Consider the following 22,920-nt stretch of genomic DNA (forward strand, 5'->3'; position numbering starts at 1 on the left):
TTGGACTGGAGACCTCCCAAGGTCCCTTCCCTCCTGAGTCTGTGATTTTACCCATGTTGCTCCTGCCAGTCGTTCACCAGGGGAGCCAAACAGTTTTGCCATTTCATGGGATTTTTTCTTTTTCACTGCAAAGCTCATATTGTGTACTTTCTGTTTTATGTGAGCTGCATAACAGATGGGAACCTCAAAGTGGCTCTTCAGATTAATAATAATTAACTTTGACCTTCTACAGCATCCTCCTGTGCTCCAGGAACTTGATTCTCTTTACAAGCAGGAATAAGCCAATCCTCCCAACTTTTCCGTGAGTTGTTATTGCCAGTGAGGAAGATGAAGTGCAGAAAGGTTGTCCCCTTCAGGAGCACTCATTATAGAAGCCTGATTATCTGACTATTTAGTCTCTTTATTTCAGTATTAAACAGAGGAGAGCCAGGGACCAGCTCTCCAAGGCAGCATTCAGCTGCCCAGCAATGAAACTGTCCTTCCCTCTCCTGCAGTTCCCTGGGTTATTTATGACACACTTCCAATTTCTACAACAAATGAGACAGTGATCTTACAGACAACAGTCTCCTTCACTGCAAACCCTGATTCATTCTCCAGGCAGGTCCTGGGGGAAAAAAAAGTTAATATGAGATCCTTTAAATAATATCTTTCTGAAAGCATCTGGAGCTGTGCTGGGGTTGAATTAGCCATCTTCATTCCTAACCTTCGACATGTGAATGATCTTTTAGTGTAGAATGCTCTTTTAGTGCAGTTTTAAGACTGTAATATTTATTATTACATATTGCAAAGCAGCTTGAATGTTGTTTTAATGTAGTTCTAAGATTGTAATATATATTATGAATGTCTCCTTCTTAGGGGCTCCCTGGCTAGCATCCTCCATCCTGGCTTCGTCTGGCCCACACCCAGGGAGCGGCTTGGTGTGCCCTGATGATACACAACAGAAACACGGGCTTGTTTGTCCCCTCCTGCTGACACGAGGGTAGTTAGAGGGGTGTAGGTGGGACTGTGTTATCTAAAGCCCAACCTTGTACTGTAAAGTCCTTCATTGGTGAGGAGAGCATCGACCCTCCACCACAAGGTCAACTCAGGTTGTTCTCCCCGCGTGTCTTTGAGGTCCTAATGTCAGTAAGAGACATTACGACATTTCCTGATGAGGAAGACGGTTTGCCTTTACAGTCCTTAGATACTCTCCATTGGGACTTGTTTGTCTATTGACTATGGAGGGAGTTTGTTTCAGCCTTGTCCTCATGGCACTATGTCAGACGAGACCTTGTTGCACTCCAGGCAGCGAGGCTGGGGTGACCCATCCTCACGTCCCCTTCTGTGATCAGCCTGAGAAAGATCCAAGCCCTTTCAGGAGCTGCAAGTTTATCTCAAAATTCAGACAGCAGTAGACTCCGCATTGAAAATTTGCGTGAAGTTTGGCAACGCTAAAGTAGCTAAAAGCCCAGTCATACAGGGGACAGCAGTGGGCAACCATCACCCCCGAGATGGGCAGCGAGGCCACCCAACACCGTGTACACCAGCGAGCTGCAGACTGCGGTGATTTATGGGGTTAGGTCTAAAAGGTCTGTAGCCATTTTTTGACCATCCTGCCTGTGTGGTGTTTCCACACCGCTGTGCCAGGCTCAGCATGGATTGCTCCAGGGAAGTAACCACGTAACGGTGAGACACAACCAGTGAACACTGTAGATCCTCCTGTCTCCTCCTGGTCCCTTATCTATGTACCAGATGTTCAGGGTGTCAGGGCTCAGGCTGCGAAGCTGCAGAGAGGAGGTGAAGGGGGTACCAGCTTGACTGCAGGTCTGTGCCAGTCTCTGTATGGCCAAGGTGACCACTGAGCTACAGCTAGGACAACTGCTCCTCCTGATTTCTGGTCTGTCTGCAAGCCCCATCTGCTCTCCAGGTTGGCTTTTAGCCTTTGCTGTCACTGTGGTACTTTCTGTTTGAGGTGAAAAGGCATTACCTGTGGGCTTTTATTCTCTCCTCTTGCCTTGTTCTCATTTGTTACTGGTTTAATGCAGGCTGATCCCTTAAGAGTCCTGCTTATGTCTTCTATCCTGTGAAAACAATGCGATGAGGAGCTGTGTTGGGTTTGTGTGGTGGGGAAGGGGCTACAGGGGTGGCTCCTGTCAGAAGCTGCCAGAAGCTTCCCTGGCTCCAAGTCGGACCTGCCGCTGGCCAAGGCTGAGCCCATCAGTGATGGTGGTAGTGCCTCTGGGATAGCATAGTTAAGAAGGGGAAAGATTGCTAAATTGGAGCTGCAGCAGAGAGAGGAGTGGGATGTGAGAGAAACAGCCATGCAGACACTGAGGTCAGTGAAGAAGGAGGGGGAGGAGGTGCTCCAGGCGCTGGAGCAGAGATTCCCTGCAGCCCGTGGGGAAGACCATGGTGAGGCAGGCTGTCCCGTGGCAGCCCACGGAGGTCCACGGTGGAGCAGATATCCACCTGCAGCCCGTGGAGGACCCCACGCCGGAGCAGGGGGATGCCCGAAGGAGGCTGTGGCCCCATGGGAAGCCTGTGCTGGAGCAGGCTCCTGGCAGGACCTGTGGCCCCGTGGAGAGAGGAGCCCAGGCTGGAGCAGGTTTGCTGGCAGGGCTTGTGACCCCGCGGGGGACCCACGCTGGAGCAGTCTGTTCCTGAAGGACTGCACCCCATGGAAGGGACCCACGCTGGAGCAGTTCGTGAAGAACTGCAGCCCGTGGGAAGGACTCACGTTGGAGAATTTCGTGGAGGACTGTCTCCCGTGGGAGGGACCCCACGCTGGAGCAGGGGCAGAGTGTGAGGAGTCCTCCCCCTGAGGAGGAAGGAGCAGCAGAAACAACGTGTGATGAACTGACCCAAACCCCCATTCCCTGTCCCCCTGCGCCGCTCGGGGGGAGGAGGTAGAGAAAATTGGGAGTTAAGCCCGAGAAGAAGGGAGGGGTGGGGGGAAGGGGTTTTTAAGATTTGGTTTTATTTCTCATTATCCTACTCTGATTTGACTGGTAATAAATTATCTTTTTCCCCAAGTCGAGTCTGTTTTGCCCATGACGGTAATTCCTGAGTGATCTCCCGGTCCTTATCTCGACCCACAAGCCTTTCATTATATTTTCTCTCCCCTGTCCAGCTGAGAAGGGGGAGTGACAGAGCAGCTTTGGTGGGCACCTGGCATCCAGCCAGCGTCAACCCACCAGAATGTATCAATCATGGTTTTTTTCATCCCGTGAGATTGTGGGGGAAGCAATGATGGGAAGAAGTGATGTTTGGTGGAGTGGGAAGGCTTCCCAGCCAAGCAGCTGTGAGCCAGAGCTTGAGGTTTGTATCTGGCATGGGTTTTCCTTCTCCACCAGCAAGCAGCTGTCTACAAGGAGAGAAGATACTCTCTGGCTCAGATACAGGCTTACTCCAGGGACGGGATGGTCCTTGGATGGCATCCTCTGAGGTCCCTTCTGGATGTCATCTGTGAGAACCATACTTGGGGTACATGCCACCTACACGTATATTTTTCATTAATATAACACTACCCACTTGAAAAGCTTCAAATGCTTTCCAAGTGCTAACGAAGGAAGTTTCAATCAACCCCACTAGGAATTGCTGCGTGTTGTCCTCATTTCACAGATTAGAAAACTGAGGAACAGAAAGGTGGTGATTGTTCTGGTCAGACACACATGAGCGTGGATGGATCTGTCCTGCCTTGATCCCTCATTTAGGTAACGAAGATGATACATACCCTCCTTCTCCCTCCCCAAGGACCCTTTCAGGCTATAGCCAGGAAGGGACGTTCTCCAAATATGTATTTGTGCAGTGCATCGCACCGGGGGGACCTACTGTGGGTGAGCCTATATATAGTCCCTGTAATAACTTTTAAGAAATCCTGGCTGTCTAATTTTATCACTCTGTAACGGGGTTTCTTGTGCAGTAGTGCATCCAACACCTGGTTATAAATGTTGTTCTGAGCTCTTCCAAGGAAATCCTTAGGGTTTTTTTTAAGCGCTCTCTCCTGTAACGCTTTATTGCTGGTGAATTTGGGCCGTGACGAATGGGAAACTTTGCCTGACTCTGCAGTTTCTCTCCCCTCTCGCTTCGGTCCTGCATACAAATGCGGCAGGTCCCTGGGGAGCAGCCAAGACTGCACCACTCAGCCGGAGTGGCTGGCAGCACGGCGTAAATGTCAAACGTACACCCCTGCTATTGCACACAGAGGCTGCAATCCCATCTCTGCTTCCCAGGGCTTTTCTCTCCTTCCCTGAATGGGAATAAAATCATCGGGAGCATCTTTGCCTCTTGAGGACACCTGAGCCAGCAGACACCAGTGGAAGACCTTGGCTCCCCTAATTCCCCACTCAGCCCCTCCATGGGTCTGTGGCAGGCTGTCTCCAGCGGGGACTGGGTTTTGTGAAACGTGGGGCACCATCTTGAGTTGCTGAACCCATCGAGGAGAGGGAGCTCATCCATCCCTAGGGTCAAGTGTAAGACTGTAGTTGGTTGTTTACAAGACAAAAATGCTCAAATGTGTGATTAATCTGAAGAAGTTCTGTATTTTTGTGTATTCATTCAGGCTTTAGTCTCAGTCAAACATCACCAGAGTGGAAACTTCTGAATGCCACCATGAAAAGTGCACAATGATCATCTTCATAGTGGTCCTAGACAGCTCTCAAGCTTTGCTTCTTTGACATCCCTTGCCAGCCTGAGCTTGAAAGCTCAGCAGACCCTGCTTGAACTATCTACTGCTTTGTTCCTCTCTTTCAGCAGCTGAGAGCAGAGATGGATAAGATACTGGAGGCTGTGGTGATGTCCTCATACCCCAACAACGTGAAGCAAGGGCTTGTGAGGCGCGTCATTGAGGCAGCGAAGCAGCCCATGGACAGCGAGCAATGCTGGTCCATGCTGGAGCTCTCTACCAAGCTTTATCTCACAGGGGACACCAAGTATAAAAGAGAGATCGGGAAAGAGGTTTTGGAGGTCTATGGCCACTACCACCCGGAGGAATTTGAGGAGTTCTTCAATGTCCGCTTCCTGCTGAGTCTCCTCCAGGAAGGCTATGGACCTCTGGGGAAGAGAAGCCATTATGTACTTGATTATATCCAATTAGGACTGCAGTTCGTCTTGGAAAGCCCGTCAGCAAACAGCATCTTCAGCTTATTGAGGATCGAGGTGCTCCGGAAAGTCTGCGAGAGGCCCAGCCCCAAGCAGTGTGCGAAGATCAGCAAACTCTTAACCCAACATCCTCAGTGCATTCCCACGGGCAAACACCAGGTCTTGTTTTGTCAGCAGCTGATCCGGTGCATCGGGCAGTTCCAGTGCATCTCCGAGGGGGAAGAGGACATCATGGAGTTTTTGGAGCAGGTGAACAAAGTGAGCGGTTTGCTGCAGAGGATCTGGAGGACTCAGACCTCAGCCATCCTGCCCTCTTTGAAGGAGCTGTTCACTATCATTTCTTCAACAGGTAATTAAAAAAAAAAAAAAAAAAAAAAAAGGCTGGGAATGTAAATGTTGGCTCTGATGAAGTCAAATTTGATTAGTTTTGACATCTTGCATGGTTCTCATCCAGTCCAGAAATGCAGCCATAGCTGAAATATAATAAACAAGCGTCCCTAAAAGTTACCCAGGGCTTTAAACTAGGAAAACAATATCCCCTGAAACTACACAGAGCCTGTTCACAGAAGTTGTTAACTGGGTTGACATTTTTGCAGCACAAGTTTGTGTGTTCAGCACTTTCCAGCATCAGCTGGGCTTAATGGAAAGCACCTTATCTGCAGCTGGTTAGAGTGGGACTTTAAAGTGTTTAGAAATGTCACTCTCTTACAGCTGACTTGATGGGATCCCACAGCTTGCTCCTTACCAGAAACTAGGGACAAACCTAAGGAGTTATTTCTCACTGATCTAGAGGTAGGAAGCCCTACTGTCTCTCTGGAGGGTGGGACAGAAGATATTTATCCAGCTTCTGGGGCCTTTAGGTTATTGCAGAGGGTCTCAGAAGATTTTTGGAGGTACCAGTGCCAGGAAAGGCTGGACTCTCTGCCTTTTGCAGGTGGGGTCCTGCTTCAGCTATTCCTAAGCCCACGAGGAGGTGGGTTTTTCAGTGCCCTCTGTATGAAAGCCTCATCCTTTGGAAGGTGCTCCAGGCAGGCAAATCTGCAGTTGCATCCCATTGCAATTATTTGCAGTACTTAGTATAAAGAGAGCAAGCAGAGGGAATTTGGGACCCAGGGTTGGCCCAAGAATGTTCTTGTACCTGTGATCTCTTCCTCCCTTTGGGCTGTGTATGGCTTCATGCAACAGCCCATCTCCTATGACCCATCCTCATTATGTGCTACACTGGGATTTGGGGAATTGTCCTCCTAGCGCAGCTAAGTGCGGACTCCACATTGCTCATTTACACCAGCTGACTATCCGCTCTATTTACGTAGGCAGAAATGATTTGGCTTTTAGAGACGAGAAATGACCTCATGTGCCTGGTTTTCCCAGCGACTAACATCTTCATTGCTGGCGCTCATCCATGTCTTGCAGAGGAGCAGGAAGCGCCATCCAACGCCTTGGCCAGTGTGGTCCAGTTTGTCCCTCTGGAGCTCATGGATGGTGTCATAAGAAACCTAACCAATGATGACAGCATCACTGATGTGCAAATGATGACAGCCATCAGCAGGTAGGAGAAGCTGCATTAGTGAACGTCATTCTCAGTTCGGAGAAAAACCTGCCCCAAAGCTGCACTCAGTTCCTTTGTGTGGTTTTGTCTCAACCAGTTTGACTGGTGCTGTCTAGTGAGGAGTGTGTGGGGAAAAAGGGAATTTCTAGATCCTTCCTTCCAGCCCCAAGGGCCTAGAGAACTAGAATAAAGACTTTTTATTTATTAAATTATTATTATTATTTTATTTTATTTGGTTGATATTTCTTTTTTCTCAGAAATAAGTAGCGTTATGGGATGCCCAACATAAGATATCTTGAAGAGTTTTGATTTTTTTCCAGAAGCTGTTGAGGGCCTTTTCTTCACAAAAATCGCCTTTACAGAATTTCATGTTGATCCCCGTCTCCCTTCAGAAGGACATCATCCTAAATCACCAGTCACAGCTAAAAATCTTGGAGAGGGAGGTATGCCCAACTGTTTCAATGATCCCACTTCGATCTTTGTCAGATGAATGTGGTGCTGATGGTCTGGATCTTGGTGCCGTACAATGTTTATCCTTGACCTCTGTGCAGGCAGAGTCAATGGAGACGTCAAGGCATGATGAAGAGTAGTGGGTGAAATAATACCTGACATGCTAGACCTGGTCTTTGCAGAACCAGTGCCCTCTTTGGCATCACCAGATCTTCCTTGAACACTTGTGTCCAAGTCCTAGAGCTCCTCTATGCTCCAGTGCCTCGCTCCAGACTTGCTTAGGAGTATCTTCAACCCGTGCTTGCCTTAGAGGTTTCCATTTAAATGGGTGACGTTCACATGCAGTAGCACACGCACTTAACTCAAGTGAGCTGCTGTGACTTGATCTTGATGGAAACATCTCTTTTCCTCTTCTTGTTACAGGATTTATGTCCCCCCAATAAGGTTACATGACAGAAACACACATCATTCCTGATGGGAACTTTATGTATGCAGAAAGGGGTTGCTTCTTTTTGACTTGCTGGGGAAGGTCATGGTTTTCCCAGAGTCCAGAGCAACCCAAGACAAAAGATTAAGTTATCAGTTCAGTTCTTAACCCTCTTCTCCATCTTTTTCTCCTTCTGGGAACCTGCTGCTGCGAGCTCCAGGCAATAAATCCTCTAAGAGCGCCAGTGTCTAAATATAGAGATTGCAAAATCAATTGCATCATTCCTTAAAACATTCTTTGTCACGCAGAAGGATGAGTAAATGATTACTCAGAATTAGCCAAACATTAAGCAGAGCCTTCAAAATGTAATTAAGATCACTTAGGAGAAATGCGGAAGTTTTGGCGGCGTGTTTACAGCAGACGGGTGCTCCAGAAAATTTCACGACCGTTGGCCTTCCGATGAGTGTGTGCTCCATGCCTAGAAAAGCAAAGAAAAATGTACGCGTTGAAAAGATCTTTCAGCTTAGGATCCCTGACAAACTGGTTGCATACAGAAGTCTCTTCCTCCAAAGTTTAGGTTTGGGAGTCAGTAGCAGGGGAATAAACTGGACGTGGGGTGGAGCTCCTGATCAAGCGTTTAAAGAACAAAGAGTGGTAAAAAAAAGCAAGCCTGGCACCTGCTGGTATAAGTGTACACCACAATCTCTTTTAGAGAGTTTCTTTTGGAGTTTGTCTCTTTTCAGATAAACTCTATTAATGTGCATCCATGACTTCAGAAGTACTCACTGATTTTTTTTTTTTTCATTTTTTTTTTTTCGTGGGTGTGTATCTGTTTCAAAGAGCCCAGGTCCAGATGAAGAAGGCATCTGCTGTCACACAGCAATGCAGGCACTCGCTACCTCTGGAAATCAGGATCTGAACTTTTAAAAGTTTTGCATACCAAATCAATGGCTCCTTTGGAAAATTAGGGCCCTGGCTTCCAAAACAGTTGTGGATCTTGCATTGTGGAAAGTGCAATGTGAATTTAAAATGTAATTTCTTCCTGCTGTAGCAATGCAGGCAGGCAGCAGGCAGGACTGTAACTTAGCTGCTAGTGCTGGTAAAAAATAGCTTCAAGCGGACAAAGTTATTTTATGCCTGTGTAAGAGAAGATAGGGTGAAGAGGGACCTTTGGATCTCTGGATCCATCTCCCTGCTTGATAGGCGTTGACATTACAGACCCCTTTCATGAATGTTCAACTACACTCCTCAAAGCAGGAAGGGCTTTTGCTCCCACTGCTCTTCTTTCATAGCTGTTCCACCCTTGGGTTGCTTTAATGGTTCGAATCTCTCTTCTAACAGCCAGCCTATATGTATTTCTGGCCATCTTACAGTTCATTTGATCTTATGCCAACATAAATAGCTGAAATAGCTCTTTTCCCTCCCTGGTGTTTATTCCTTCAATGTATGCAGGCAGAGCAGTCCCTTCCCATCTCTGCTTTCCTGTGGCTGTGCTAAACAAGCCAGGTTATTTTAAGCTTTTCTTGCAGGAAATGTTCTTCATTTCCCTGACCTCCTTAACAGGCTTTTGCAACACCGGCTCCCACTTCAGTTCATTGGTCTTGGACATGGATGGTGACATTTGTGCACCATGTTCCAGGTGCGGTTCATCATGGCCTTAGACAACAGCTTGAGAGGTCATTGTTTTGCCATAGAAAATACCTTTTCTTCTGCACCACAGCATGGTGCTGGTCTTTTCCATGGCTACTGTTACACTGGGAACTCGTAGTCACCTGGTGTCTGGCTGGTCATCTTCAAGCAGATGAGTTACCGTCACGTAGCATCCATTTCTTGTGCCTTGCATGCATTTTGAATCAATACATTTCCTCCCAGTTCTACATGTCTAATCATCGGGGTCTTCCTCATGATACCTTGATCCTCCTCTTGTGTTGGTGATGCCTCCCAGCTTTGCATCGTCACAAATTCCACAGCCACGTTCGGGATGTTTGTGCTAACATCATTAGATCCTGAAGAACGTTGCTTGTAACCGCCTTTCAGATAGCCAGTCAGATACGATCTGCTTCTGTCCTTTGACTAGAAATTCATATATCCTGACAAACCTGACTTTGGCACCTATGGTAACCCCCTGTGGCACACTATCCCTTCTTCCCAGTCATCCCCTCATTGCCTGTCTTCATTGTAGGAACTGTCTTCCTGTTCTTCCCACATAAAGCACCATGCCAAAGTTAAGAGAATCATTAAAACTCACCAGAGATGAATTTTACATGATGGAAATCACAAACTCCTCTTGTTTGGAGTTCATGAGCTCTTCATGTTTCACTTTCATATCAGCTGTTGTTGCTCTTGTTTCCATTCTCAAATCTTTTATCTGCCTCCTCTTTGCCACCCTGATCAATTCCTTCCTCTCACTGAAAATGGAGGCGGAGGACATGTTTAGTTTAGAAGTCACATGTAGAGGCCATATCATATTTTTAATCACCATCACATCCTCCAAACACAGTGATTGCGTGGCTTTCCTTATTCTCCTCTGATGCAAACGTCTGCAGAAGCTTTTCTGGTATTTGCTTCATTATCCAGCCTGGCTTAACTTTTGGTATTTCTCAACATCCCAACATATTCTGCTCTTCAGGCTTTCTTTACTGGCTAGACTTTTATTTTTCCAGTTCCTTGTAGACTTCACTTATTCCTGCTCTTTCTTTGTCTTGTGGTGGTTAGTTATCTGTGTTCCCTTCATGTATTTTGCATGAGATACAGGCTGATAAGCAAATGGGACTGATTGGGTAAGATAGCTGGACTGAGGTGGGAGACTGAAGATCTGGGATATCTTCAAATCAAAGGTACTGAAATGATTAGCAAAGTTTGACTCTTGGAGATCCCAAGCCTTAGTTACTTCCCATTTTTGTTTAACATTAAATTTAAAGAGAAACAATGTGTCATCACTTAGTCTGAGGTTATTTTTTTATGAGTGACTTCTGTAAAGTACTTATTGCTTGCAGAAACATGACAACATGTTGGTTGAGTGGCTATAGATGAAATTTGTTAGCTGTGACATTCAGGAATATCTGGCTTCTATTAGGGTTACCAGTATTTTTTTTTTAAATGTGTTTCTGGCAATCAATGTTTCCCACACAGAGAATTAAAAGATCTGAATCTGAGTGGTTTTCCCTTACCAGTAACAATGCAGAGATCATACCAGTATCACTTGTTTTCTGACAGCAACAATGCAGAGACCTCGATCAACACCTCACGCAGGTGGTATATAGAGCTCCATACCAGCGTTAAAAACTTGAACTCAAGTTGACTGAAGTTAGTGGAAGAAATCCCCACTTTCTTCTGTGGCCTTGGGTCTGGTCCTCTGATGAACCACAGCGTGATGATATCATTGGGGTAATTCCACTTCAGGCTCTGTTGTGCTTTGAATAACATGTGAAATGGCTTATGAAGAGCCCGTCTCTTACTTGGTCATCCCACTGACTAGACACAAATTTGAAGGAGGTTTACCCCAGAGCGGAGCTTGGCTTTCACAATATGTGCATTAAATTTACCTTAAGAGTTTGTATTTCATTTCAGGATGATCGACTGGGTGTCCTGGCCCCTGGGAAAGAACATAGACAAGTGGATCATTGCTCTACTGAAGGGTTTGGCCGCGGTGAAAAAGTTCAGCATCTTGATTGAAGTTACTCTTTCGAAAATTGAAAAGGTCAGTGGGCTCTTTTAGACATGAATGTGAACAACGGACTTCTTGCACCTGAGTTATTTTCTTGCCTTTCAACGGAATGAGGATGAGATGTGACTTGAGATGTATAGAAAAGAGTATGCTGTCCCAAGGGGTTTTGAAGGGACCGTTGTGTCCCCTGCACCCTCTGCAAATGCTGCATTGCTGTGTATGGGGTGGTGGGCTGATACTATTTTTGCAGCTAGGAATGATGTTCTCCAGAACCTGCAGTTCTTTAGGTCTTGGTATGCAGAGGTACTGATATCTTAAAGTTTATGAAATAAAAGAAGCCAAGGATTTTCAAGCCAACCAAACACTTTGCTTCCCAAACTATGGAGCTCTTGTAAAACCTGCCTTTGGGAACGTGACGTGCTCTCCTTCAGCTGTGCCTGGATCAGTGCTGGTTGGCAGAGGCAAAATACATACCAGAGAGCATATTAACAGTCCGCACAGTCACAGGTGAGTTTTAAAGCCTGAGCCCTGGCCTTAGTTCATTTACTAGTGTGGGTAAAGCCCCCACTGCCATTGCCATTACCTGTTTCGGCAGTGAGTACTTGCTACGCTCTGAAAACCGTGTGACCAAGCGCTGAAATTCGTCACCACTTCAAAAACATATTCCATGCTGCGCTCCTGCTGTTCCCTCCTTCATATAACGGGGAAAACACCTGGCTGAGCCTCCAGTGGAAGTCACCATAGAAGTTATCAAGACCATAATTATCAGTATTGGAACATTATCAATGACTGCATTTGTCCCTGTGATCCCTCACATGCATTGAGCAGTGGGAGAGTAGCCAAGCATCTCTGGCTTTTCTTTATCATTCCCTTTGTTGTTAATGCGTAGGAAAGGGAGACAGCCCTTAAAATAACATGCGATTTTTGGAAACTCTCAGAAGTATGATCTGAAAGGGGTAGAGGGCATTGTCAGCTTACACCATTTTCTGTAAAGCAGGATAAATATCATTACTTAGCCTTTGAAAAAGGCCTTTGCTTTCTATCTCTTTGCCCGAAAGTGATAAAGTTCCAAATATCACAATAAAACAGAAGAGGCACATTTTAGAAAATCCGGCATCCCTCTGTGCTTGCACGGCCTCGTCCATCAGGAGGTACGGAGATGCAGCAGTGTTACAGAGGTCTGCACCTCACTGTGCCAGGCATGGCACAAGCCTGAAAGAGTGAGAATAACCCACATGGTATTTTTAGGATGCCCTGAGGCCATGCTCTGGACAGGAGATGACTCTGGAGACCTGGCTGCAGGCTGCTTGCTTCAACATCCAGCATGGAGTAGGAAAAGACCAGCAGCCGTGGTAGATGCCCAGTGCCTCTCTTTCCTGCTGGCCCCTTCTCCTGCGTGTTGCAGTGCCATCCTGCCTTCTCATTTGCTTTTTTTCTCCCCCACCAGGTCTTCTCCAAGTTGCTGTACCCCATCGTGAGAGAGGGGGCTTTGTCCGTCCTGCAGTACATGCTGCTGAGCTTCCAGCACTCCCACGAGGCATTTCACTTGGTAAGGCTGCGGCCGGCACTTGGATGAGGGCATTGCCCTGAGTGTAACCATGCCGTGGGGCAACACAGGTGGGAGGGAAACTAAGGTGCTAAGATATTGGGGAATATTTCCCTCATCTGCTTGATTTCACCGAGTAATGTGAACCCAACCCTGTCCATCCACTTGTAGCCTGTCCTGGCAGCTGCAGGTAGCCTCTGGTAGCCTCTCCTGCAGCCCAAACAGCTTTTTGGGCACCATGGAGCTGGTGTTGAGACTCAGAGGCAAGTCCTGAGCCTAAAAGGAGTTGGTTGCCACAGACAGAGCAACCCCCCTATGTCAGAGAGCAAGGTGCAGAGGAGAAGTGAGGCTTTGCTTTCTCCTCTGATGGTTCCTCCCATTTCTCTTGAGACTTAGCAGCTGGATGGCTGATCTCCAGGGATAAATCAGTATAAAGCTGGTTGGGTCTTGGCCCTTCCAGATTTGAAATGCGTGCAATGTGTGCATGCTCCACCTTTTTTCTTCAGTGCTCTACCAGCTGGAGGAGTGATCTCTATGGGCAAGTGCATCCCCATGGTCCTCTCTCAACTTCAAAGCCCACCAGCTGAGGATGGAGTTAATGCAGATATATTGGATGGCCGGTCAAGCCACACTGAGGGTCGCATCAGCAGTGGCTGTAGTGCTCTTGCAGTCGTTTTAACCTGGTGTTTGCCAGCCCTGCAGGTGGAAGAGGAGGTTCTCTTCTTCCCTGCTCTTGCTCTTAGACCGCTTGCTTCTCCCGATCACTCTCCCTTGTGCTGAGCCATTTGTACGGCCGTGTGCTGAACTGCATTGTAAAAGGAGCCCAGGTGAAACCTAACCTAGCAGAAACTCCTGATGGTCAGCATTGCCCAGCTTGGTCTGGGTCTGGGCCAGCCACAAACCTGCACTTTTGCATTTGCCTGGAGAAGGAAAGGGGAGGAAGTGGAGGGGTGGCCTGGGGCAGGAAGGTGAGCGGGGCTACGCTGACCCAGGCTGGCTTAGGATGTCGTTTCATGGGCAGGTTTAGAAGATACAGCCCCGTATTTGTTCCCACCCTTTCAGCTGAGGTGTGGTAGATGTTGCCACTCTGGCTTTGGGATGCGTTAGGTGAAGCCTTTGCATTGAGAGCATCTCGGAGGGCTCATGCAGTGGAGGACAGGGAATATGTTCTTAAACAGCCCTTGCTGTTTCCTAAGCAGGTGCCTGACTGTCCATTGGACTCAATGTGGGCCCCATCCCACATGTGACTTCAAATTGTCACCAACATGTGGCACCCATTACCATTTCTTGAAGTGATGGGTCATCTTTCAAAGCATTGCACAGCATCAGTGCAATAAGACTTGAAGACTGGATCGGAACATTTCCACTTCATGAATTCTCCACTGTTAAAAGCAAAAACCACTTTTAGCAGCATTTGAATCTCCTCTTTTCATTTCCACAGTGATATTTTATATTTTATTTTGCTGTTGACACTAAGGCACGGCTCTGCTTCTCACTGGCATTGCCCCTGAAATGCTGTAATTAAAAAGCAAGGCTGAAGGCAAAGGCATGCTTGCAGTGATTGAACTGATAAAAGCAGTAATGGAAAATTACTCCTATTAATGTTTGATTTTATACTTTTTCATTAAAGCCCTTACATTTAGCTTTTCACTTAAAGTTCACAGAATAAACAGATAAGGCTGGAAAAAAGCAAAGCTAGCCAACATTTTCAACTGATGTTTTTTCATTCCTCAGCTGGAGACACTTTAAATGTGCCTGAATTTCTTGAGAAACTCTTCGGTTTCTAAAAATAGGGTCATTCCAACGGATTGTCTTCAGTTGGGCGTCCAAATTTTGAAACACTCCAAAAGCTGTCGGTTGCTCTTGGCTTGAAGTTTCCATCTGCAGCCCAGCGAGCATAAATTTCCTCCCCTATTTTTAAGAAACAGGGCACAAACCTGTCTTCCTTCTTATCTTTTTGTGTTTGCCCTGGCACTTTGCAGGGTTTTGAGAATTGTTCCCATCACAGCTTGGCAAAATATTGATGTATAAAATGGTACTGGGATTTATTTGCTTCCCCAACAAAACTTTCCTGTTGGAAAGAAAATAGCTAAAATCTCCAACATTTTGAGGAGAAAGAAAGAGAGAGAGAGAGAGAACGAAGAGAGGAAGATGAAGGGAGGAAGAGAGGACTAGGAAATGGCTGGACTGGGGATCCTGAGACTCTACTCCAGGATTGTTCTGGGGTAAAAATATATAAATATGAAAAAGGTTGCGTAAGTGCTCAGGGTCACTCTAGCACATCTGCAGGGTTGGAAATAGGTTATTAATCTCCCTCTGTGGAGTCAGCAGAGGGTGCCCGTGAGCAACGTATCATTTGTGTTTGCATCTGCTTGTTCATTTTTAAATTTTCTCGATGAAAGCAAAATAACAAATGTGCTGTTTATGTGCCTGTCGCCACCCATCCGACCATACCAATTCCAGTTTAGTTTATACAGTATAAAATAAAATATAGCACACCAGAGAACACTTCTTGTAGGCTAACTCATCTGTCTTAGGTTTGAATCCCTGCACTTGGCAGTCAGCATATAACGCTCCTTTCCACCGTGGGTGTGTGATTTAGTAGAGATTGACCTGCACAAAGAATGGTAAACGCAGCACGGCAAAGCACAAGCACAAACCTGCAGGTGTCGTGCAACATGAAACCCTCCAAGGTCTATAGCATTTGCACTACTAAAGTCAACAGAAGAGTTGCTGTTGAGTTCATAGGGTGAAGGATGAAGTCCAGAATGGGACTGAAGTCAACTCCTGTTGACTGTCCTTTCTGCCTGGGGGTGAATTTCATTCCCCTGCATGTGTGTTAAAGCTCTGCGAGTAATTGGAGCCATTTTTGATGTAGTGAATTTTCCTTTTCCAGCTGCTCCCTCACATCCCCAGGCTTGTGGCCTCTCTGAAGAAGGAGGACTCCAACTCTGCCACCAGCTGCCTGGAGCAGCTGGCTGAGCTCATCCACTGCATGTTCTTCCGCTTCTCAGGATTTCCAGATCTCTACGAACCAGTCCTAGAAGCGGTTAAAGTAAGACACGCACCTCTCAACCATTTTTCTGTTTTCCATATGGAAATGGCATCTTAGTTTGCAGCCTAGTGCAGAGGGACTCTCCTACTGGTAGGGATGTCGTAACCTAACACCTCAAATTGTGGTAGAAGAAAGGGTTTAAAATTCTGAGATTGAGCCCCACGTAGGCAAGTTGAGGGAAGATACTTCTCTTATGGTGGGCCTGCAGAAATCCTGATCATGCCTGTGGGTTTTAGCTATAACTTTAATCTTGAATGCCTCTAAAGGACTAATACCTGCAGCTAAACACTTCCTTGCATGGATGCACGTTCATGCAAAGAGCAGGGGAAATGAGTTGCGTGAACACCTCTAGCAGAGGAGTTTTGCAGTTGCGCGTTACTAATTCTTCACGTGGAAAGTTAACGATTCATAACACAGATCTCTCTTTCCAAGGCTCTTCCTATTCCAAATGAAGACCGGATTAAACATCTCTTGGGACAAAATGCTTGGACCTCCCAGAAGAACGAGCTGGCCTGCTTCTACCCACGCCTGGCGTCCAAATCGGAAACGGGAAAGATCGGGTTAATTAACTTGGGAAACACCTGCTACATGAACAGCATCATACAGTCTCTTTTCATGGCTTCGGAGTGAGTTTTTGCTCCCTTGCTCCCACTCAAGACTGCTCCAGGGGTTGCTCATCGCGCTGGCGTTGCGCGTCCCACACTCATTTTCCATCCTATTGTTTGCATCTCTGCTTTGCTTTTGCAGCTTTCGGCATTCGGTGTTGAATTTAACTGAGGGCAACTCCCAGCCCCTGATGACAAAGCTCCAGTGGCTCTTTGCGTTTTTGGAGCACAGTCAGGTAATTATTTCATGTTCTAGTTATTTGTTTGGACTGTCGGCTGCGGAAAGGCTCGTCTCCAAGTTGCTTCCTGCCGACTCCAACGTGTTGATAAGGAGCTGTGGATCTTGGTGGGTTTTTATAATGGGACAAATTTTGTTTATACGAAAGAGGCTAATTTTGGGGGTGGAGGAGGCAAGCTCCTATCACCCATGAAAGTGAGCTGTGTTCACACCAGGCTGCCTTTCTTCAGCCTGTGGTCTTCCTGGGTTAGACTGATGTAATAACTAATAGTTTTGACAATGAAGTCCATTTGGTAATAGTTTACATATGTGGCCAGCTGAAAAGCCTGTTGGTATAAAGCAGAGGGTTTTGTTTCTTGCTATGCAGCAAGGAAGAAGACTGGAGCAGCTCGCTTGTCCCCTTGCTTCACAGCAAAGCACAAGCAATTGATGAAAATTACCTTAAAAGTGGTTTTGTTAAAAGAATAATAATAAGAAAAACCCCTTAGATCCCAGATGCTTTGAATCCTCTGTATGTGAGGGAAAGTAAAATAAAAATAACACCCTTAAATTAATTATGAATGCTTTCTTGAGAAACATGAACTTTAAAATGAGTGACTCCTGGAGATACAGCTAGGTCATATCTAGCTCCTCTCTTGAAAATATATCCTTCTGTCCCTAGAAAGACATGATTTTGAAAGTCCAGTGAGTTTTCCCTTGCTGTGAACCCAGTCATCTGGGCTGCTTTGTTTTCCAAGCCTTGACTGACAGAGCTGGCTTGTTGCATTGTGGTATTATGTCATTACAGATGACTTTTGGGGGAAAAATATAGACAGCCTGTTAAACTTAATATTTGGTCATAGAAGAGTCTAGTTTTTGATGACAGGTTAGGGTATCTGTGATCTGTGATGAGCAAATACAGAAGCATATTTGCTTGTTATGTAGTTTATGGTTAATAGTTTCCTTGTAATTTCCTAATAGCCTTCTAGTTATTTTTCTTCTTCGCACTGTTCATAAAGTCACTTCTTTGCCAAAGATGGGTCTTTTTCCATGTTAATTAGACAGCAGCTTCCTAATGGCAGCGATTACATTATCCGGTAACGCAGATTACCTGCCTGCAGTGATCAGAATGACAAGTGGAATTTTAGTGGATTTTTTGCTTTGTTTTTTTTTTTTATGAAAGGATTTGGTGAGAGAGATCCTGATCAGATTAAATGGAGCATCAAATTAAATTCAGGCTGAATTAAGTAGAAGTCTCTGAGTCAGGCCAATAAACTATTTTAAAACTGAAGGAAGAAATAAACATGTGGATATTTTACAGAAGTATATGTAAAATAATGGCTGAAATTCATCCTTACCATCCTGGCTCGCAGCAAACCAAGAAAGTCTTCCTGTGCACTGGGATTAGCCTTTGTAGGGGAAAAAAAGGGGACCTTATCAGGCACACAAGTGTACCCTGCTCCCAGTGAAGCAGCCAGAAAGACCCTCCTCTTCCCTCTCCATCCCCCTATGTGAAGTGAGAACCAAATCCCTTCGATTAAATGCGCTTCTTCTGTGTTGCTGCCAGCGACCTGCCATCTCACCCGAGAGTTTCCTCTCTGCCTCCTGGCCACCCTGGTTCACCCCCGGCGCTCAGCAGGACTGCTCCGAGTATCTCAAGTACTTGCTGGACCGGTATGTGGCAAGCGCCATGATTTCGGAGCCCGGTGACAACAGCATCCCTAGACCCGATGTAATGTTTAATGCTGACCCACATGCAAATGGGGCAAGTGGCTGAAACCCACAGGAGTTAGGAGAGTGGAGGCTTGGGGTGAAAGATGGTGAGACCAGTCTGGGGCTCCTTGATAAAACCTTGTTTGGGCTGGCTTAGGGGTAAGGTCAGAACTTAGTTCAGCTTGAAAATTTCTGCCTTTGCTCTGAAGGCAAAGGGAATTGTACCAAGTTTAGAGATTTGCCTGACAAGCCACTCAGCCTCCTCTGTAAAATGTTGATTTTTTGCCTTTTTCTTACCTAGAAATCCCCAATCTCTGGTGTTCCAGTGACCCCTCTAGAAGTGGGGGGTCAATGGCACATGGAGACCTCAGGTTCCCAAATCCTGCCCAACTCTCCCCTACCTTCCTCCCACAGCACCAGCCCCCTGGGCACAGGCAGGTTAACCTGGATTAACCCCTTGGAGTGAAGAATAGAAACCCTACTTTAGAAACTACCTCTTGGTGTTGTATTGGTGCATAACGCAGCCTTTTTTCCCCCTGCCAGATTACACGAAGAAGAAAAAACCGGAAAAAGGATCTACCAGAAACTCAAGGAATCCAGCTTGATGTCTCAGGCGGTGGAGCATCATTACTTAAACAAGACATTGATTGAGAAGATGTTTGGGGGTAAAATGATGACAAAGATCCGCTGCTTGAAGTGTCTGAATGTCTCCTCCCGAGAAGAAGCCTTCACAGACCTGTCCCTGGCTTTTCCCCCACCAGACAGGCATGCACGTGGGAGCACGTCTGTTTTACCGGTGGAAGAAATCGGCCCACAGTTTATTGAGCCTCCTGAAAACCCAAGCCAGCTTACGGGGTCTCCTTGGATCCAGAGGAAGGCCCCCATGGCCGGAGATCCTGCAGCCCCACTGATGCCGGTGGAAACGTTGGGTTTCCAGGATCCGGGAGAAGCAGCAAATCCCTTAAGTGGCAATGCTGTTGGCGTGGATGCAGCCAAAGACCCTGCCTCGGCTTTTGGGGAGCAGGCATGTGCTCCCAAGGACTCCAGATCTGTCCCAGACTTAATCAACTATTTTCTGTCCCCGGAGAGACTGACAGCAGAGAATAAATACCACTGTGAGAAATGCGCATCTTTGCAGGATGCCGAGAAGGTGGCGGAGCTGACGGAGGGTCCACACTACCTCATCCTCACGCTGCTGAGGTTCTCCTTCGACCCGCGGACTATGAAGAGGAAGAAGATCTTGGACAACGTCTCCATTCCTGTGGTGCTCAAGCTGCCCATCCTTGTCACCCCAGAGGAAACCGAGGAGGTTTGCCGGCGTGGGAAGGACAGGGCTGCCCCGGGAAGTGGCTTCATGTCTGTTGTGTATGACCTCTGCAGTGTGGTGGTGCATTCAGGCATCTCCTCCGAGAGTGGCCACTACTACTGCTACTCCAGGGAGTGCACCGACGCTGTCCCCCATGGGCAGCCCCGGGATGGGGTGCCGAAACTGGCCTCCGACAAGCAGTTGGACTTTGAAATCCAGTGGTACCTCTTCAATGACACCAGAGTTTCCTTCTCCTCCTTCGAATCAGTCAGCAACGTCACGTCTTTCTTCCCCAAGGACACTGCCTACGTCCTCTTCTACAGGCAGCGGCCAGGCAGGCAGAGCTGCCTGCTGCACGAGGCTCTGGCTGAGGCCGGCCGCCTGCACGGCGAACCCTCCCTCCATAAGGACTTGATGGAAGCCATTTCCAAAGATAACATCCTCTACTTGCAGGTAACTCCCGCTGCCGTGCACAGCAGGGTGCGATCCTGCAGCTGCCCGGCTCATGGGCCACGTTCCCACCCATCCGGGCAGCAGCAGGGTCGCATCCTGCAGATAAATCCGCGCGTGCGGATACCCGCCCGCTCCCTGAAGCCAAGTCCCTTTTCCTTTTTAGCACCTAGGTGTAAACAGGTTGCAGTTTCCCAATGAAATTGCGTGTTGAGGTTGGTGCAACACACCTCATGGCTGTGCTCCGGGTTGACTTGCTGTTGCCCGCCCCAGGCAGCTCTGCCTGAAATTTTCTCCTCAGTGCCTGGGAAAGATGGGTGAGCTGGGAATACAAACTGGAACAGATTTCATTCAACTGGAGTTCACTGCTTTCCAAACAGCAGTGTCCCATAAAACATGAGCACCACCCAGGGGAATTTGAGGGGTCCCTCCTCTCCCAGAGGTGACATGGAAGGGCTGGTTTTTGATCGCTGGAGAGATGCAATGCTTTGCTGCATCCCTCCCACCAAGCTCTAGAGATGAGCACATGGCCTTCTCACCCCGGTTTAATTTGGAGGAGGCTCCCAGAGGCAACCAAACAGGCTCCCGGCTCCCTGGGGAAGGTGGGAGCATCCCCCCACCCAAGTCGTTTAGCCACAAATATCCTTGTGTTATTTCTCCCCCTTCCTTCTCCCAGGAGCAGGAAAAAGAAGCGAGGAACAGAGCCGCCTACATTTCCGCCTTGCCGAAATCCCCGCTGTGGTGGAGAGACTTTGACAGGGACAAGGATGATGACAGCTCGTCAGGGGGCTGCAGCCCGGCAGCGGGCGGGGGCGGATCCGGCTCCTTTCATGGACTTGTCTTCTAGCCAACGGGTTAAACCAGATAGTCAATGTCCACGGGGCCAACCCGAAGCCAGAGGCTTCTCTTCCTCACCTTGGTGACAGCGAGCATCTTGGAGGAGGATTTGGGGAACATTTCAATGGAAAAGGACTCAGGGGCTGATTTGGAGGCGCCCGGAGGGTCCCACCGCTTCCTATGCACTTGGTCTTCACGCCTTAATGTAACTAAGCTAACGTGGAGATGAGCAGCTGCCAACAGCTCAGAGAAGTGCCCTTTTGCTTCAGCATAGCTGTGTCTTGCCTGCTGTGAGCCATGCCACCAGCCTGGGGTGGGGACGGGGACAGGGATGGGGATGAAGACGGACCCAGGGGGGCCCCAGGGATGGAGATTTCCCATGCATATCCAGTCTGCAGCCCTTCCTGTGGCGCTGAGTTGGTTTTGGGGGCACCTCTGCTTGGTTGTTGGTTTTTTTAAATGTGGTTTTGAGAACCCACCTTGACACACCTCTAAAGGCAGAAAAAGGCTGAAAAGGCTGAAAAATGCCGAGCGGCTAACGTGGCAACGCTGATCTGGTGGGGCGGTGAGCTTGCAAGCCTGCTTGGTCACAGCAAGCAGTGGCTGGTCAACCAGAGGGGTTTTATGCAGCATTGCAAAGCACCCAAAAGAGACTGAAGGGCACAAAGCCCTCCAGCCAAGAGAGACTGTCCTGGTCCAGTCGGGGTTTTTTGGGCTCCAGCGAAGCCCCATTGTGTTACTGGTGACCTCTGGATGCTGTTAGTGTACACGGCAGGCCCAGACACACAGCTGTTTTTCCAGACGTGTCTTTAGGACTCAGTTAGCCTCTTTCTGCTGCTGTCATCTCATGGCTTTCTGGGCTGGATCTGCCCTTTAAAACTTGGGCTTTCCTTTGGGATACCTTGAACTGAGCGGCAAATGACAGAGCCCCGCTAAACCCACAAGCTACTTTTTAAAAATGCTGATTTGCAAGGAGAGTAGCCCAACCAGATATATTATATCAACCCAATATAAATACATACTATGTAAACCAATGTATTATAGAAATCAGTAGTGGGACAGGGGCTGATTTTGGTGGCAGGAGGCCAACTCAAGGCCGGGGCAGCGCGTCTGCAGGACCACGGCTCCCTCCCATGTCCCTCCCCAGCCGTTGTCCCTGCCTGCTGCTCCCTCACGCCTGTAGTAGAGATTTCTCTAGCTCAAGTGGCAGAGACTTGTGCCTTAGGTCCTAGGTGCAGGGCCTAATCCTGACCGTGGGGTATTGGGGTGGGAATATTGTGTTGCCGTGGAGGAATAGGCAAAGCACAGACATTGCTACGGATAATGCGAGCAGAAAGTCTGCTAGAGAGGACACTTGGGATCAAATCTCTGGTGTATACTATTGTATTCTTTTATTGCTTTTCCTATATATAAATAAAGGAAATTAATTAATTCAACATGGAGGCTTAGTGTCTTATTGCAATACTCATAGCTATCGGGCTGATGGGTCAAAAAAGAGATGGGGAAGCTGATGGGAGATGAGCATTCAACCTCACGGATGCAGGACAACCCTGCAGAGTGGCGGCTTGGAAGAGGGGAGCAGGCCGAGGTGGGATGGGGACTCCCAGCTCAGAGCTGGGTGCCTTCCGAATGCAGATCACAATCCTATTAGTGGGGTTTTGTGGATGAGCAGTGGAGCGTGTTCGTTGTATTTAAGTCTGCTAGACTTAAAGTGGTGCTAAGAGGAAATAAATACGGACCCAAAGCTGAAGTTATACAAAAAGTACAGTGTTTCCTGGCATTATTAATAGACTTTTATGAACCTCCTGTCCAAAGAGGTTGCAGAAAGCTTTCATGTTGCTGTCGTGCCAGCTCCTTGCGTTGTGCTGGAGTGTCACCTGGAGGCATTTTCTGGGCCACGTGCTGGAAGGTGCTTTTGCAGGAGACTGTCTCTGCCTTGATGAGATCCTAATCTAAATAATCAAGGCAGATAATCAACCCAATGTGGAAAATGGAGAGGCTGTATCATAGCTACGCTCT

The 22,920-nt window shown here is 47.6% G+C and overlaps 1 protein-coding gene across 1 annotated transcript; it reads left to right on the top strand.

Moving 5' to 3' along the window:
- Positions 1-4,746: 4,746 nt before the first annotated feature.
- Positions 4,747-20,911, top strand: USP35 (ubiquitin specific peptidase 35). Its single transcript, XM_050913785.1, has 10 exons — positions 4,747-5,428; positions 6,493-6,628; positions 11,076-11,205; positions 12,620-12,721; positions 15,615-15,773; positions 16,206-16,399; positions 16,521-16,614; positions 18,163-18,269; positions 18,852-20,067; positions 20,741-20,911. The coding sequence occupies exons 1-10, from the start codon at positions 4,747-4,749 to the stop codon at positions 20,909-20,911; spliced, it is 2,991 nt and encodes a 996-aa protein (XP_050769742.1).
- Positions 20,912-22,920: the final 2,009 nt, after the last annotated feature.

Source organism: Gymnogyps californianus, chromosome 1 (genome assembly GCF_018139145.2).
Source record: "Gymnogyps californianus isolate 813 chromosome 1, ASM1813914v2, whole genome shotgun sequence".
In the NCBI taxonomy this organism is placed as follows: domain Eukaryota; kingdom Metazoa; phylum Chordata; class Aves; order Accipitriformes; family Cathartidae; genus Gymnogyps; species Gymnogyps californianus.